The 14,916-nt window shown below is 51.4% G+C and overlaps 7 protein-coding genes across 7 annotated transcripts; 5 read left to right on the top strand and 2 right to left on the bottom strand.

Moving 5' to 3' along the window:
• Window positions 1-66: 66 nt before the first annotated feature.
• Window positions 67-1,736, bottom strand: BJX67DRAFT_383947 (major facilitator superfamily domain-containing protein; the record flags this gene model as incomplete). Its single annotated transcript, XM_071033568.1, has 3 exons — window positions 67-997; window positions 1,045-1,559; window positions 1,608-1,736. 3 exons carry the CDS (start codon window positions 1,734-1,736, stop codon window positions 67-69), a joined length of 1,575 nt encoding a protein of 524 aa, XP_070883266.1.
• Window positions 1,737-1,956: 220 nt separating this feature from the next.
• Window positions 1,957-2,681, top strand: BJX67DRAFT_361709 (uncharacterized protein). Its single transcript, XM_071029909.1, has 2 exons — window positions 1,957-2,309; window positions 2,358-2,681. The coding sequence occupies exons 1-2, from the start codon at window positions 2,166-2,168 to the stop codon at window positions 2,574-2,576; spliced, it is 363 nt and encodes a 120-aa protein (XP_070883267.1). The 5' UTR covers window positions 1,957-2,165; the 3' UTR covers window positions 2,577-2,681.
• A 1,238-nt stretch (window positions 2,682-3,919) lies between these two features.
• BJX67DRAFT_373993 (glycoside hydrolase superfamily) lies at window positions 3,920-6,092 on the top strand (the record flags this gene model as incomplete). The annotated part of the gene is made up of 5 exons (XM_071031478.1): window positions 3,920-4,725; window positions 4,776-5,055; window positions 5,107-5,224; window positions 5,281-6,032; window positions 6,063-6,092. 5 exons carry the CDS (start codon window positions 3,920-3,922, stop codon window positions 6,090-6,092), a joined length of 1,986 nt encoding a protein of 661 aa, XP_070883268.1.
• A 391-nt stretch (window positions 6,093-6,483) lies between these two features.
• On the top strand, window positions 6,484-8,088 carry BJX67DRAFT_361713 (Zn(II)2Cys6 transcription factor). Its single transcript, XM_071029910.1, has 3 exons — window positions 6,484-6,704; window positions 6,787-7,062; window positions 7,118-8,088. The coding sequence occupies exons 1-3, from the start codon at window positions 6,597-6,599 to the stop codon at window positions 8,048-8,050; spliced, it is 1,317 nt and encodes a 438-aa protein (XP_070883269.1). The 5' UTR covers window positions 6,484-6,596; the 3' UTR covers window positions 8,051-8,088.
• Window positions 8,089-8,925: 837 nt separating this feature from the next.
• On the top strand, window positions 8,926-9,633 carry BJX67DRAFT_383950 (uncharacterized protein; the record flags this gene model as incomplete). The annotated part of the gene is made up of 1 exon (XM_071033569.1): window positions 8,926-9,633. The coding sequence occupies one exon, from the start codon at window positions 8,926-8,928 to the stop codon at window positions 9,631-9,633; it is 708 nt and encodes a 235-aa protein (XP_070883270.1).
• Window positions 9,634-10,105: 472 nt separating this feature from the next.
• On the bottom strand, window positions 10,106-12,015 carry BJX67DRAFT_373995 (terpene synthase family protein; the record flags this gene model as incomplete). The annotated part of the gene is made up of 4 exons (XM_071031479.1): window positions 10,106-10,573; window positions 10,645-10,940; window positions 11,006-11,120; window positions 11,185-12,015. The coding sequence occupies 4 exons, from the start codon at window positions 12,013-12,015 to the stop codon at window positions 10,106-10,108; spliced, it is 1,710 nt and encodes a 569-aa protein (XP_070883271.1).
• Window positions 12,016-12,383: 368 nt separating this feature from the next.
• Window positions 12,384-14,028, top strand: BJX67DRAFT_373996 (terpene synthase family protein; the record flags this gene model as incomplete). Its single annotated transcript, XM_071031480.1, has 9 exons — window positions 12,384-12,556; window positions 12,617-12,740; window positions 12,797-12,815; window positions 12,894-13,088; window positions 13,175-13,331; window positions 13,392-13,481; window positions 13,551-13,584; window positions 13,646-13,869; window positions 13,929-14,028. The coding sequence occupies 9 exons, from the start codon at window positions 12,384-12,386 to the stop codon at window positions 14,026-14,028; spliced, it is 1,116 nt and encodes a 371-aa protein (XP_070883272.1).
• Between the last annotated feature and the right edge of the window lie 888 nt (window positions 14,029-14,916).

The following is a 14,916-nucleotide window of genomic DNA, read 5'->3' on the forward strand; positions in this document are numbered from 1 at the left end:
TGTTGATATGTCATTAACGGACCTTGCTAAGCTATGTAGTAATACACCAACGCCCAACTCCCCCGATCAGTAGATGTATACAAACTCATCGTTCTCGCGGTCCGTCAGGTCCTTGGCTGCTGCGTCGTCCGACACCTCCTGTCCCTTCCTATAGTCATCGTCGTGGACATCAGCGCGCATCGAGCGATCGATAACGTCGGCGTTTTTCCCATTTGCAATCCTCCTCTTCCGATGTAGTCTGTTCAAGAAGATCAGATTGCCCAGCTGCATGATCACCGCGCCGATTAACGCGATGAAGATCCCAAGTACCCCCCGGATGCCCGGTCGGTACCCCGGCGCCTGGTCGCTGGTGAACAGCAGAGGGCCGGCCAGAGCGCCCGACGACACCCCGGCTTGGACGAGGGCCAGCATGGTGGACTTTTTGGTGGTGCCGGCCGTATTTCCCACGGCCCATGCCAGGAGAAGAGGGTTCGCTGCGAAGAGAAATGCGCACAGGTAATACGCCACGAGTAGTGCAGGCCGCTGTGAGGCATCGCGCTTGAGGCCGTAGAGCATCCCAATGCCCACAATGACCGGGAGAGTGAAGCCAATCATCACGGCGGACTTGATCTTCACTCTCGTGGCGGCCCAACAGCTGCCGACGATGATAATGGTTTGCACGGCGCCAAAAGGAATGTTAAGCAGCGACGTCTGGAATTTATCAAATCCAAAGCCGCTGATAATCAACGGGCCAAAGATACTGGTCATTCCAGACCCCATGTTGGGCAGCACAGCCATGGCCACCCACAGCCAGGACTTGGGCTCCAAGGCAACCTCGAAGACGTGCGACCACTTGAATTCGTGCGTGACGGTCCCTGTTGGATTGACTCGGAGGCGCTCGACGCCCTGTCGCCGTTCCTCCTCCGTCAAGAAGCGGGCTGTCGTGATGTCGTTGTCCAGCTTCCAGTACGCGATCGGCGCGCTGACAATCGTCAGTAGGCCGGCAAAGAGGAAAATTCTGCTCATCGTTAGCAATACTGTCTACCGTCTGCGGTGAAGACGTACGTTTGCCATGGCTTCAGGTGGTCGGACGGAATATGACCGAGGCCATAGGAGACGGCAGAGGCAGCCATGGTCGCGATGCCGTTCATCCCGTTCCAAATTGAGATGCGAACGGGCTGTTCAGCTCGACGGTACCAGATTCCAGTGAGGAAGGTAAATAGCGGCAGGCAGCCAGCTTCAAATAGTCCGAGGAAGAAGCGCGCAGCGAGTAGCCCTTTAAAGTCGTTGCAGGCTGCCATGGACGCCTCGGCAACCCCCCATCCCAGGACCATCGTGGGCATCAGGATGCGAGGCGGCACCTTCACAATCAGCCAGGCTGAGAAAGGCTGCCACGCGAGCTGTGCGATCGGGGAGATCGACCCAATGAGGGAGTACTGACTCCCTGTGAGGCTGGTATCCTCCTGCAGATTGAAGATCGCGCCTGTTCCCAGCACAGCTTTGTCGAACACCTGCAGGAAGTAGATCCACGTCAGGAGCGTCAGGATCGTTCTGTCGGTCTTCCTCCGAATGCGAGCATTCTGGACTTGAGTTAGGATTACCGACTCACGAGAGATCAGGGAACGCACGTCTTCCTCTGTGAGCCTATCTGCGACATTCTCCAGCTCCGAGACATGGGGTTCTGGACGGCCCTCGTCTCTCTCGAGAGACACTGGGGATTTTGTATCCGCTGCGGACTCGATGTCGTGGGCAGTCATGGTCGTGGTGCATCGAGGGCCAGGATTGCAAAACAGCCAGATATCTGTTACTTTATATCCTGGAGGATGACAAGTTTGACGAATCCATGGTTTCTGTCGCTCGTTTCAAGTTGCCAGCAGATCCGACCGTCGGATACGAAGCGACGCCCAGCGATTGGCCTCCACTGCCGCGTTCCACGGTCTCTTTCTCAAATGATGAAAGGGGTTTGCAATTCTAGCCTTGAATATTTCTATAAGTTAACTTCACCAGTATGTGTATTCCCCATCGACCGCAGCATCCGGTCCTGTTGTGTCGGTGTTTGCATCACTCGCGAGGTAGAGACAGACTCCCTTCAGCTCGCGAGGGTCGGCGTCACGACGCATCGGGGCCAGGCTGTACCACTCTCTCAAAGGAAGAATTTCGCTCTGTGGGCTCTTCGCACAAGAGTCATGTTCTTGTGGCTCCCTCTTCTTCCCTTCGCAGCACCTCGTGCCCTTGAAGGACCAAGATACCGTCAGAGAGGCATTGGCCTCGGTGCTCCCTCAGCATGTGCCTCATCTCTTTCAACTTCATCTCATCTTGTTGATTACCGGCTTCGATGGTAAGCTCGATATTCCCCTTCCGCCTGGTCGGCTACTCACCCATCTTCCCTCCTGTGCAAATTGGCGCTGTCATTGATCGTAGCTTCTTGGATATATGAAGATGCACACTGGAACAACCATTTTCTGCCTGGAGTTCTTCCTCACTCCTCAGGCATCTTCGGGGTTTGTCCAATCACGGGTTCTCCGCCCGGCTTCTCCACATTCGGACGATCTCTCCTTTCGCCATTGCTTCAAACTTCCCTTGCAGCTTTTCTCTGATATCCGATATCTTTTTCGCATAAGTGTGCAGTTCGGTTGCCAGGCCCCGGAAACGGATCCCGGCCACCGCAGTAAGCCTGTTGGAAGCTCCAGTCTCGATGGTCCGAATGCTAACCCTTTTTGATTGGCTGTTTCCCAATGATTGGCTCGTTATTATCCGTGTCCAGAATGCTGTCTCATGATTCCCTCCTCTCAGCAGCCTTGTGGTTTGCTAAAACTGCCCGCTTTGGAAAGTGGGCTCATGTCCCGTCAATTTTGCCTGAAACTTATCCGTCAAGATCCAATCACGAATCCCCAAAGCCGCATGATCGTCGCCCATATTCAGAAGAAAGATGACTTGGATACATGGCCTGTATCTTTCTCCAACCTGCTCAATGAGTGTCTCGCATTGTTCTCTGTCGCCAAAAGGGCCAAATATCAGAATATCTATGCTTTAATTGCCAAGCTAATTGCGCTACTACGGCTAGTGTTAAGACCTGTACGTTACTTGCACTTGGTCCTGACATCACATTCATGCCATACCTATCAAAAATATACTTCTTTCGTGGGAGCTCGATATTTGGTTTCATTCACTGTCTGCCGTAATCAGCTGCAGTTAGTGTCTCAGGGAGACTTGTGAGACAATCACCTACATACATAAACTCAGTACTACATCTCGAGTAACTGCTCATCTTGTAGCCATGAAACAACCTGAGAATATGAAGAATCAAATCATTTCAAGGCCAGCACTCACTGTGCCAAATGCCCGCCGGGTTCTGACATTCTGGGGGAACTGATCGGGTAATTCTAGAGGGAGCTTCCCCGCACAGACGAGTCGGGTATATCGGAGGGATCGCCCTGACATGGGTTTATTAAAGTCTTGACCCCAAGAACTCGAGAGCTAGGTTCAGAGCTTTATCTCATTGCTCCTTCAGCATGATGACAATACTACAATACGTCTACTTTCTCATACTATTATGGACTCATCCCTGGGCCTCTCACGCGGTGATATTCAAACCGCAGAATGGATTCCAGTCTCTATTCGGACCGAATACCTCTCTTCCGGTCGATTTGAAACCTTTTTTCAACAATCGGGCGTTTGGAATGCACCCTAAAGACGCTGACTTTGATGGCTTTGGAAGTGAGGAATGAGATTACAGTTGATGATAGTTACTGACGTTTCCGAAGATGCATACCCGGCGCAGCATATGCCCCCCACGATCTTCTCGTATGGTGGGTTCAACTACGAGTTCGCGTCATATAATGCGACTGGGCATGATAACTTGGTCACATCCGGCCAGAAGATCCCGGTTCCCGTCGGCAAGTATTTCAGTGTCCAGATGCTGGCAGCTGCAGAGTCCGGCATGGCCTCTGCGACGGCAATAGCAACCTATTCCGACGGGAGCACTGGATCGGTCCCTCTTCTTGTTCCTCCATGGTGGACTTGGCCGTATCCTGCTGGAGGAGATTTAATCTTCCCTTCGTACTTGACTTCTGATTCGGAAAGTTACAATCGTTCAAACATCTTCCAGACAACAAACTGGCTAGATTCTTCCAAGGACCTTGTGTCTCTGACTCTCAACAACGTCACGGGCGGATCTGCAACTTCACCGGGTGGAGGTTCTGTGGATACTCGACTGCATATTTTTTCTCTGTCGTTATGGCCGGTTGAAGATCATTCAACCCATCGTCCGTCGCTGGTTGCCCAGTATGCCCGGTCAACTCGCAAATGGATGGAAGGGTCAGATAAAATCCAGATCATCGAGGTGACGATTAACAACGTGGGTAGGGAGTTTGTTCTGAGAGGCCACAATGTCTCCGTCCACATTGATTCACCGGGCCTAGAGACGGTATCGCCGGGAGTCATACGGCGTCTGGGCCCGGGTGACCAAGTGTTAGTCGAGATTGGAGTGAAAACTCGGCATGGTATCACCACCGGGAGCACCGGGCCCGCTACAGTCAAGATCTCGGGGCATGGTATTTACAACGATGCTTACCGATTTAATGCAACCTATGGCATACCTCCCTATGAAGCCACCTACGAGTCCATTTACTCCCACGAGCCGCCGAACTGGTATAACAACGCGAAATACGGCATTTTCATTCATTGGGGTCCGTACTCGGTTCCGGGATGGGGAAATTCGGGGAAGAACGAGGTCTACGCTGAATGGTACGCAATTTCAAGAGAGCCGTTTCATATGTTGCTAAGTAACTGTCTAGGTACTGGTGGGACCTCAACCAAGGACCCGGGACGTCAGGCGGCACGTACGAGCACCATTTGAAGCAGTATGGTCCTGATATTGTGTACGATGATTTCATCCAGAACTTCACCGCAGATGCATGGGACCCCAAGGAGTGGGTAGACCTTTTCGCGGATGCAGGCGCAAAGTATTTTGTTCAAGTGAGCAAACATCACGACGGTTATGCGCTTTTTGACCTTCCAGACAATGTCACCCAGCGGACCTCCGTTGCCCTTTCTCCACATAGGAACTTGATCAAGGTAGACTGATTATACAACGGTTGGCCCTGAGCAGAAATTAACTCTTGCAAGGAACTATTTGATGCTGCAGCAGAACATCAACCCGACCTCCACCGCTCGGTGTATTACTCCCTTCCCGAATGGTTCCACCCGGATTACGAGAAGTACGGTTTCTCGTCATGGCCAGGGGGTATGTAAACTAATGCCTAACCCTAACCCCCATCTGAATACTGACAGCAACCTCAGGAAATGCCACAAACCCGTACACCAACAAGACGTTGCCCTACCTGGGCTACGTCCCGCTAGCTGACTATATAACCGAGAAGATAATCCCTGAAATGAACGCTCTGGCGGACCTGGGCACCGAAATCATGTGGTGCGATATTGGGGGCCCTAACCGAACTACCGAGTTTGCCGCTGCATGGTTCAATAAAGCGTATCAGGAAAACCGTCAGGTCGTCATGAACTCCCGCTGTGGGCTGCCCGGGGACTTTGACACTCCCGAATACGCGCGCTACGAAGCTGTGCAACGCCGGAAGTGGGAAACCAACCTGGGCATGGATCCGTTCAGCTATGGCTATAATAGTGCCACGCCGTTGGCGGACTACATGAATGCAAGCGAGATTGTAACCAGTTTGGTCGATATCGTCAGCAAGAATGGGAATTTTCTGCTGGACGTCGGTCCGCAAGCCAACGGAACCATCCTGGATGTTGAGCAGGAGAATCTTCGTCGAGCGGGGAGATGGATTAGGAGCCATGCGGAGGCGATCTTCGATACGACGTTTTGGTTCGTGACGCCGGAAGAGGGCGAGAGCATTCGATTTACGATCACCGGAGATGCGTTTTATATCCACTCGTTAGCCCGGCCCGGTGAGAGGATTTGGCTGAATAGTCCAATCCCATGGGTGAAGGGTGATGCAGTCACTGTGGTTGGAGGGAATCAGCACGGTAAGATAGTTCCCAGCAGCAAGGCGAGTAATGGAAGTATCGTTCTGGAGGTGAGCGACGATATCCGGGACGCAGATCAGTACGTTTGGGTCTTTAAGATTGCATATTGATAGCTGCGACCTGTTTTGTACATTAAAATAGCGCTGTTCTTCGGGCATGGGACTGCCATGGCTGGTGTTGCGAGGGATTCGGAGGAAGTCCCTGCCTGATGTTTGAGGCGGTCCTCAAAAAGAAATGCTTTTTTGAGCATCCACCCATCTGCCTCTCGAGCCCAAGTTGAACGTCCACTGCATTCCATTTCTCGAGAAAGCTGTTGCGATCCCCAGTAATGTCAACGGAAACCGCAGGAAAGTATGCAAGATACAATCGATGCAGTTCTCGTTGCCAGAACAGAGGTGTTTTGCACAATCTTGGCTGCGAGTTCACGCGTTGCCGAATTCGTGCATTACGACGAGCCAGCCCTCTCCATTGGTCCGGGTGCGCAGGGGATCGTCATGGGGGGTTTGAACGATGCTGCCTGGAGCATCAAGAAAATAAAAAGCCACACATCCCTGTGATTCAGGGATGTCTGCTGGAAGCCCGGATTGCCCCTCGGGCAGATTTTATCGCGCGCAATGTCATCCTCCCTCTCTGCGTCAGAGAGCTCTCGACTCAAACGTCGCAAAAGGCAACATACGAAATCCCGCGGAGGCTGCTTGAGATGCAAGTCACGGAGAATCAAGGTATGTTGAGACCGCATTGCGGGAGTTAAAATCTCATATTGGATAACCCCCGAAACTTGCGAGCTGACACGTCGCATTCTAGTGCCAGGAAACAAAGCCAGCATGCGCAAATTGTATGTGCAAGGACCTCGAGTGCGTCTACCGCGTGTTAGACGGGGAAACTCTCCCATCTTCAGCTGTTGGATCGGTGGCCCAGGACGCTTCAACTCCCCCCTCAATTCCACAAGCACTCTCCCTCGCTCAATTCACTGCCGATGATCTCCAATTCTTTCAGCACTTCCTCGTCGCGGCACGGCCACATCTTCCGTTTGGAAACGAGCGCCAGTGGAGGGCAGATATCCCCGCCTTTGCGCACCATGTGAGTCTTTGCAAGTAAAACAATCCAGCCAAACTTTCAGACTGACAAAAGGGAGTGCCCACATCTCATGCATGGCATCCTCTCCCTAGGTGCAACCCACTATTCGCTGATAACACCCATGGGGTCCCGATACTTTCCAAGTGCCATTGCACACCGAGGCAAAGCCCTTCGCTATCTAAACACAGCCTTAGAAAAGGGACGTGATGCCACTACTCTTGAGATTGATGGTATTCTAGCGACATGCTATACACTCTGCTTTCAGGCCCAGCATATGGACGACGGCATCGTTGATTTCGCCGTGACGGTGCGCGGCTGTGGCATGGTCACAGACTGGATCTTGGGCGATGGGAGAGTCAGCAACGTGTTCCACCAGATACAGACCACGGAACAGGTTATAGCGCTGGTGACATCCTGGCTTCCCCCAGGCCCATTCCCAGTGAAGGACCAGGCGACGGTAGAGGCATCACTTACCAACCTTGCACTGCTGGAGCCACTCCTCCAGACCCCCGCACAATCTAATTTCTTGGACGCGCTCTGGCGGGCTTACGCGGCGCTCCAAACATCACCGCGCGAGGCATTTTCCGCTCTTACTGACATTTACTCGGTCTGGAACAAGATGGAGAACATTGAATTTCTGGTTTTTGTTGCACCCAGGAATTATGTTTGCCGGGCCTTGTTCTTGCATTACATCGCAATCGATATCTTTATGCAGCCCCTGTTCCTCGAGATCAACAAACACAGTAGAATCATGTTTGCATCCGCTCACTTTATTCGCTATAAGTGGGCGGATACCATCTGCCAAGGTCTGCCGCTTCGGTTACAGCGGCTGGTCCAGGGACAGGCAGATTTAATCGCTGCAGATTTGGAGGCCGTGCTGAAAACTGGATGCAGGGCTCCAAGGTGGGCACCTAAACTTGCATTTCTAGAGGACTGGCGAAGCCGAAGATACATGAGGGAGTGTAACCTGCACCAGATACACGGAGGATAGAATGAAATATTATACAAGATATATAGCGTTGGCTTGCAGATAACCTCCATGGAACATGCTACAGGCTGGTAAGCAATGTGCAGATGTACAAAACCTGCTGGTCCTGAGCTTCCCACGTAGCATTGCGCCGCTGTTGATGTACTGGCCGTACTGGGTATTGTCGGTAGGGATTGCAAGGGGTTCCTCTGGTCCTCTGTGGATGTAACAGCCCCCTCCGGGTCTGCCCGGGGCTTGCCTAATTCTGGTCGTAGGACTGTCCGTGCCAGGTTGGGTGATACCGTCGTAGGAATCTGTGTGATGGGCCCGGGCTCCTGTAGGGGTTCAGCGAGAGAAACAAAAGGCAAGCAGGCGTAGCTGCCTCGGGGTTTTGGACAGCAGCCCCTAGATTAAACCCCGCTCGCATGCCTCCCTGCACACTCCTTGGGACCCCAGCGATGAATCGAAACCAAGGTTTGGACCAGGGTGGCTTGCCAACATTTGACATTGCTCCCCGCGAGGCATGCCTCGGGCTTTGGTTTAACCAGGGCCTTGGACAGGCTCACGAATCATATAATAGGAACAAGCCATGAGGGGGGTTGATCAAATCAGTTGCCGCAGCAGGCCTGTAAATTGATGGGGGCGGTTCAACTTCGCTGAGACAATTTCCCTACATGGAGTCCCTTCAGTCCAAGGACTTAAGCAGCCCATATCACATCTTAGATGCGACCATTACCCCCAGGGTCTCATTCTCCTTAACCTACCTGCCATCTTGCAGGTTTTGGAGGAGCAGATCCAACGATTAAAGGAAGCAGAGAACCTGTGAGTTGATCCATCTTCACTCACTCCCAAAGCCTGACGTCCCTTTGACCCAACCAAACCCACCAACTGTCCATGAGATGCAAATCCTTTCAACCTTTGTGCTGACCCTCGCTTTGCTCCAAGGCTCCCTTGGCGTCTTTATCCACCTCCAGCAGATAAACAACTGCAGTTCGTCAAATCCGGTCAAAGTGATCTGCGACAATATCCCTGAAGGCTCCTGCTGCAAGACATCATCTCGGGGTCCCAAGTACGCCGCATACCTTGGCACTACTATCAACGGGGACATCCTCATCAACTGGTGTTCCAGCCACCCAACCTCCACTGTTCTCAGTAACTACTGTGACTCCGCTGAAAACATTGGCACCGGTGACGATTACCAACGCGGCGTTTGTGTGACGGGACGCCGGTGCTCGGGCGGGGCCTCCTGGTACAATATCCCCGACACTTGCAACGTCTGGTGCCAAAGGATGGAGGAGGTGGCTGCCAACACGGCGACAGCCACCACCGCGGACGGCCGAACGGTCCGCAAATGTACCGCGGAAGTGTTTGGCGACGAGATCGCGCACCCGAAGGAAGGCGGGATTCTGGTCATCGAAGCAGCGCGCGTCGAGGCGCTGCAGGAGCAATTGGCAGATGTAGGGGAGAACAACGAGGCCCGTGTGAATCGGTTCAGGGAGCTGGGCGCGACGTACTATGCTCGTGCGAGCGAGTTTTCCTCCACTTTGAATGATGACGGGACTACTAATCTAGATGCAACGGAGGAAAGCGACTCGAGGCGAAATTGAGTAAGGATCTCGTCCTGTTGATTGGAGGGGTAGAGGGAACGAGCACAGTTCGTTGTGCTGTAGGCAATCCACAGCGAAAGGGTGTGGCGGTAGCAACTCCCTCGGGATGTATGAGTGAAGACTGTGCTTGGCTGGGCAAGTGCTATACTTTGCTTCAAGTGTATTGGGATGCTTGCTGTGTATGGCAATGCAAACTTCATCAGAGTGGTTACTTTCCATCCTGTAATTGAATGTGGCCAGGCGATCACCCACGATCGGTCTGACTTGTGTTGACTCCTAAGATCGTTGTTCTCCTATCGAAGTGTTGAGGTGAGGTGGGCATACGGCAGCACAGGGTTTGGAAATAGCTGAGCAGGGGTTGGAAACTGGAGCGCACAAGCAGCTCAGCGGGAGATTGAAAGTTCAGTCTCCCAGACCTGACCCAGTCTTCAGACTCTGGATTCAGTTCAGCTAGTTATAAAGACATACGCTTTCAAACAAATTGAACTCCCCTCGCACTCGCCAAATTGATCCGGTTCACTTTCAACGCCGCTAAAATGTACGCCTCGCCCACATACGCAATCCCATGAAGAATCTTCCCAGTCCAGACGCGATCTGGGATCCTGTTTCCAGGGACCCAGACCTCGAGCAGAAATTGCTTACCACGTGCAATGGCCAAGTCCACTCGGCTCTCCATCTCGCCTAAAACCGCCGGATGGGTTCCTAGGTGTGTCAGAGCGATTATTGCGTATGCAGTTTCCTCAGCGCAGTGCAGCTCGCCCCATGATCCGTCTGGGTTTTGTTTTGTTAGGAGGTGGTTTAGAATCTGTGATAGCGTCGTCGGAACAATCTGGCGGGTCGGGTCAGTTGGGTTGGAGGGGAGGTCGCCCCTCTCATGTGTGGTAAGCAGAAGGGTGAGTGATTGGGCTAGGTGCAAGATTCCATAGAATTCAGACATATTCTAGAGATAGCAGATTAGTTACCAAGCACGACCTTATATGGTGTATTTGCACCCTGGTGTTGTGTTCATACCCAGTGGTCCTGAAGTTTCCCCTCCTGTTCCTCCCATCGCGTGCAGAGGAACGTCGCAACCTTCTCAATTTGAGATGCAAACGAGTCCCGGTCTGGACTGTGCAAGAGGGATCCTAGGACGTTTCCGTTCACACTAACGCTCGTCACGCGGTTTGGAAGCTGGTCGTCGAATGTCTCGAAACATTGCTCTGTCTCAAATCGCTGCACCATATACCCGAGGCTGATATGGTACCCGTGTAGGTTCAGCGTAGTTGAGGCGCGTGAGGTATCATCAGCATCAGGGAAGAAGGCGTGAGCTGGAAAAGATATACATTTAGCGATCTGCAAGCAGTAAGTAGTATCCAGGGTGTTCTGCACGTACTTGCACCAATGACGCCGTCCGTAAAAGTCTCGTGGATAACCCCAAGGATCTTCTCGACATTCTCGCGTCCCAGGATTTCCGTCGTGAATCCATTTTCAAGAAGCGCAGTCAAGACCTAGACCCCGGATGTTAGCTGGAACACGTCCGCTAGCATACCCCTGCGAACGAGTGTGACTTACCCAGCTAGACTCGAAGATTTCCAGTGGAAAGACACCTCCCACAGATCCATCTCCCAATCCCTGGCCATCTTGTATAACACGTCGGAGGTATAATTCAGCTTCATTGCTCCAGCTATCGGAATGAATTAGATATGCCGCAGTTGAGGCAGGAGAGCCTGTGATTCCTGCTTTAGGTGAGACCAAATGAGATAGTCTACCAAAATCCACTTTACCAAGGAAAGCCTCCAGGCAGAATAATGGCACCTTGCAGGGACCGCTGGCGTCGTATAGCCACTCTACATCGACACTGGATGCTTTCTCATATCTGAGGAGCAATTCGTCCTTCACAGGAAAGTCGAACTCGAGTCCTTCATCACCTAGCAACTGAAGAAGCACAGGAACAAGCAGTTCAAAGCCAAAATGCCTGATTCGATCCAGGTTCAGGATTGAAAGCTTCACATCGAGGAACCTTTTGGCCCGGAAAATGCGCGAAAGCCCGTCGGGCGGTATATCCGTGGCAGTGAATCTGAACCGTCGACACAGTGCGAGCAGGGCAGCTAGGGAATGAACGATACAGTCGGGAACCCAGATAGAGTCCGGGTACGGCGCAGCTCTCGTAGACTGACATAGAGGATCCCATCCTCCATCGGCGTCTTGATGATCGAGGATGTATCTAAAGCACTCTGGGAACAGCCATTGGCTTCCTGTCACTGTTTCTTTTCGAACCATCGCTAGCCAAGCAGTGTCGTAAATGGAGACAGCCATGGAGCTCAATCCATATTCGGATTTGATCTCCGAAGCAATCCGCTCGACTAGCGCGCGGGCATGGCTCACAATAATGGCGAAAGACATGATCGCGCTTGTTGGCTCAACTGCCTTGTAGGTGTGTAATAACTAATATACGCAAACTATATAGCATGCCTTCAACAACTACACCGACCGCAGGGTTACGTTGCCTCAGACTCACTGCCGTGCCATCGCCTCGTCTTGCATAAAATACGACCGGTGAGCAGGGCTGAGTTGTATCATCAGTCATATAAGGTTTGGGGGTGGCGAATGTATGATACGAGCAAGGACTGAAAGTTAAATTCATCTTTCGGTATGGCTACCTGGCGGAGATACATTTGCTTCGGTTTGGAAGTCGGTAGTATATATACAAGGATGCTAGGCCAATTCAACCCCACCATCAAACAACTCAGGTTCTCAAGCAGTTATTAAAAATGGACCATCAGACTACGCAATTAGGCAAAGATCTTGCGAAATTCCGCGCGTCAATTTCTGGTCAGAAAGCGACAATTCCGAACTTCTACACTGTGTTTCCTGGTTGGACCCCGAATATACACCCCGAATATGAAAGGGCAAGAGATGAAGTTCTCAATCCCTGGATTGAACGGTAACAGTGGCCTGCATCCGATCCTACATTTTGTGATACCAGCACTAACCCAGGAGGCAGCTGGGTACCCGATCCCCATACAGCTCGCAAGTTCCAGAAGGCCGAGTTCGGCGTCTTCGCCGCGGTAATATGCGCGCAAGCCTCGTTCGAGAAACTCTGCACGGTATCAAAAGCCTTCGCATGGGTAGCCCTGCTCTTGTATCTGTGTGACAGTACTAAATGCTAATGTCTCCTATCTAGTATTTTATTTGGGATGACTGTAAGCTCATTGCCTTGCGTTGTGGCCCCTGCTTTTCTTGCCTCCTTCACACGAGAGACACTGATAGTTAGGCTCAAGTGTTTGATTGTGGCTGCCTGGCTGGCGACACCAAAGCCGCCAGAATGTATCGGGAGAGGTCGATGCAGTATTTCCGTGCAGTACTGTGTGGAATGGGCCCAGCACCGGATCTCTCTGATTGTTCGCTGGAGTTGAAGAATGCATTGCATTGCTGGGACGAGGTTGCTGCTCATTTGCGAGTCGAGTGCTCAAGGGGTATGTGTGTTTGTTGTCACTTTTTCTCCGCTTTACTGCCACCAGATGGAGTTCAAGCTGCGCCATGCTAAAAAGCAAGCGCGCAGAGACTCTCCAGGTTCTGATGGAGAAGAAGCTTCTATACGTGTCCAGTGTGGATACCGTTGATGTATCCTTCCAGGGCAAATGCATACCATCATTGACCCAGTATTGGAGACGGCGTGATCGTACTGCGGGGGTATACCCGGTTATTGCGACAATCCCGTACGTTGAGTATGCCCTCTCAGCCATATCACGTCATGTCAAGTTTCTGAACTCTTGCAGGTTTATTTACGGTCTTCAGGTATCCTGGAGAGGCCTTAACAACAGTCTCATGCGCTTGCTGTGGCGACACACGTCCTACTTGGTTCACATGTGCGTAAGCGACTTGTTTGCTGAAGATCATGTCCCTCGTGTAGTGTGGTCTAGTCTGATGCAGAGCAGGATAAACGACGTATTCTCGCTCAGAAAGGAACTTGTATGACGTTTCTCTATACAGACCTGTCATTCGCCTCCCTCACTGCTACTTACTTCATTAGGCCGATAACCAAATCGAGAACATGGTTCCTGTGTTAATGCTGAATGAAGACGTGGACTGCAACCAGGCAGTGCGGCTATCCCACCAGCTCGTCCAAGAGGCCGCTCGTGGCTTTCTCGAAGTTGAAGACAATTTCAGTGTCATCACCGGGCAAGTCGATTCCGGCATCTCGAAGGCTTTCATCCAGGGTTGCAAAAATGTGGTCATGGGACTCACCCATTGGAGGTATGTGCCTTACTTAGTCTCTCTCCTTGCTTTTTGCAACCATTGGCTGACGGAAATAGCTACTCCGGAGAGCGATATTTTAGAAACTCCGAGCTGAACGAGAACAGCGAGATTGAGTTTACTATTTATGTGCCTACTCAAAATGGCTGCGATTGGTAGATTGTGAAATCGGTTGGATTATACTTTCTGCTTTAATCCTATATTTATGAGTTTACCTGCAAGATCTGGCAAATATCAGCCCCTCAGAGAGCATGCCTATGAAATAAAGACTGACGTGTTTTCTCTCCTTGCTGCTCCGTTCAGTCGCCCTTGCTGAAGAAGGAAATCACTCCTGGAGTACACACACCAGAAAGATGCTGGCGGTGTGTAAAATAAAGAACAAAAACCATGCAAACCCTTGAGAGAATTATCCTTGAGTAAAGAGATGGATTAACAAGATGTAGTCCAGATATCACCTGTCAAGCTCTCTTCAAAAGCATACACATTTAATCTTAAAAGATCTTCTTTCATACTGAATTAATGATTATGATGTGCACTAAACTGCAATTCGTGATATATTTTTGTTGTATTAACAGTTAGCTAGCAGCATCCAGGCGTGCTACTTGCCCAAATTGTTGGTCTGCATGGGTACTTTAGGGGTGCAATATAGCGGGAATCTCCAATTCTTGGTTGCTTGAGAAGAGCGCACACAAGGTGATAGGCAACATACAGAATACACAAAAGAATTATTGCTTGGCCATTGAGTTTCCGCTACAGAATTACTAAATCCGACAGCGGCTTGGCCGCACACGGAGGATTTACCCCTTCGCCCCTCAATATCATTGTTTAACACGCAACCGATGGTTAAGGAAGCTAGTCAAGTTTATAATTGGCATCTGCTCCTTAGTAGGCTATGTGGGTGTAGCTGTTACAGCCTCAATTCTACCTCCTTCCCCTGTGCATCCAGAACAAATTTGAACAAATGCTGCGCGCAGCTTTCCTGGCACACCTCGGGGGCTGGTCGGCAGACGGTCTCGTATTCGCTTCGGCTTCGGGTCACTTTCAACC

The sequence above is a fragment of the Aspergillus lucknowensis genome, assembly GCF_044049455.1.
Source record: "Aspergillus lucknowensis strain CBS 449.75 chromosome Unknown BJX67scaffold_42, whole genome shotgun sequence".
In the NCBI taxonomy this organism is placed as follows: domain Eukaryota; kingdom Fungi; phylum Ascomycota; class Eurotiomycetes; order Eurotiales; family Aspergillaceae; genus Aspergillus; species Aspergillus lucknowensis.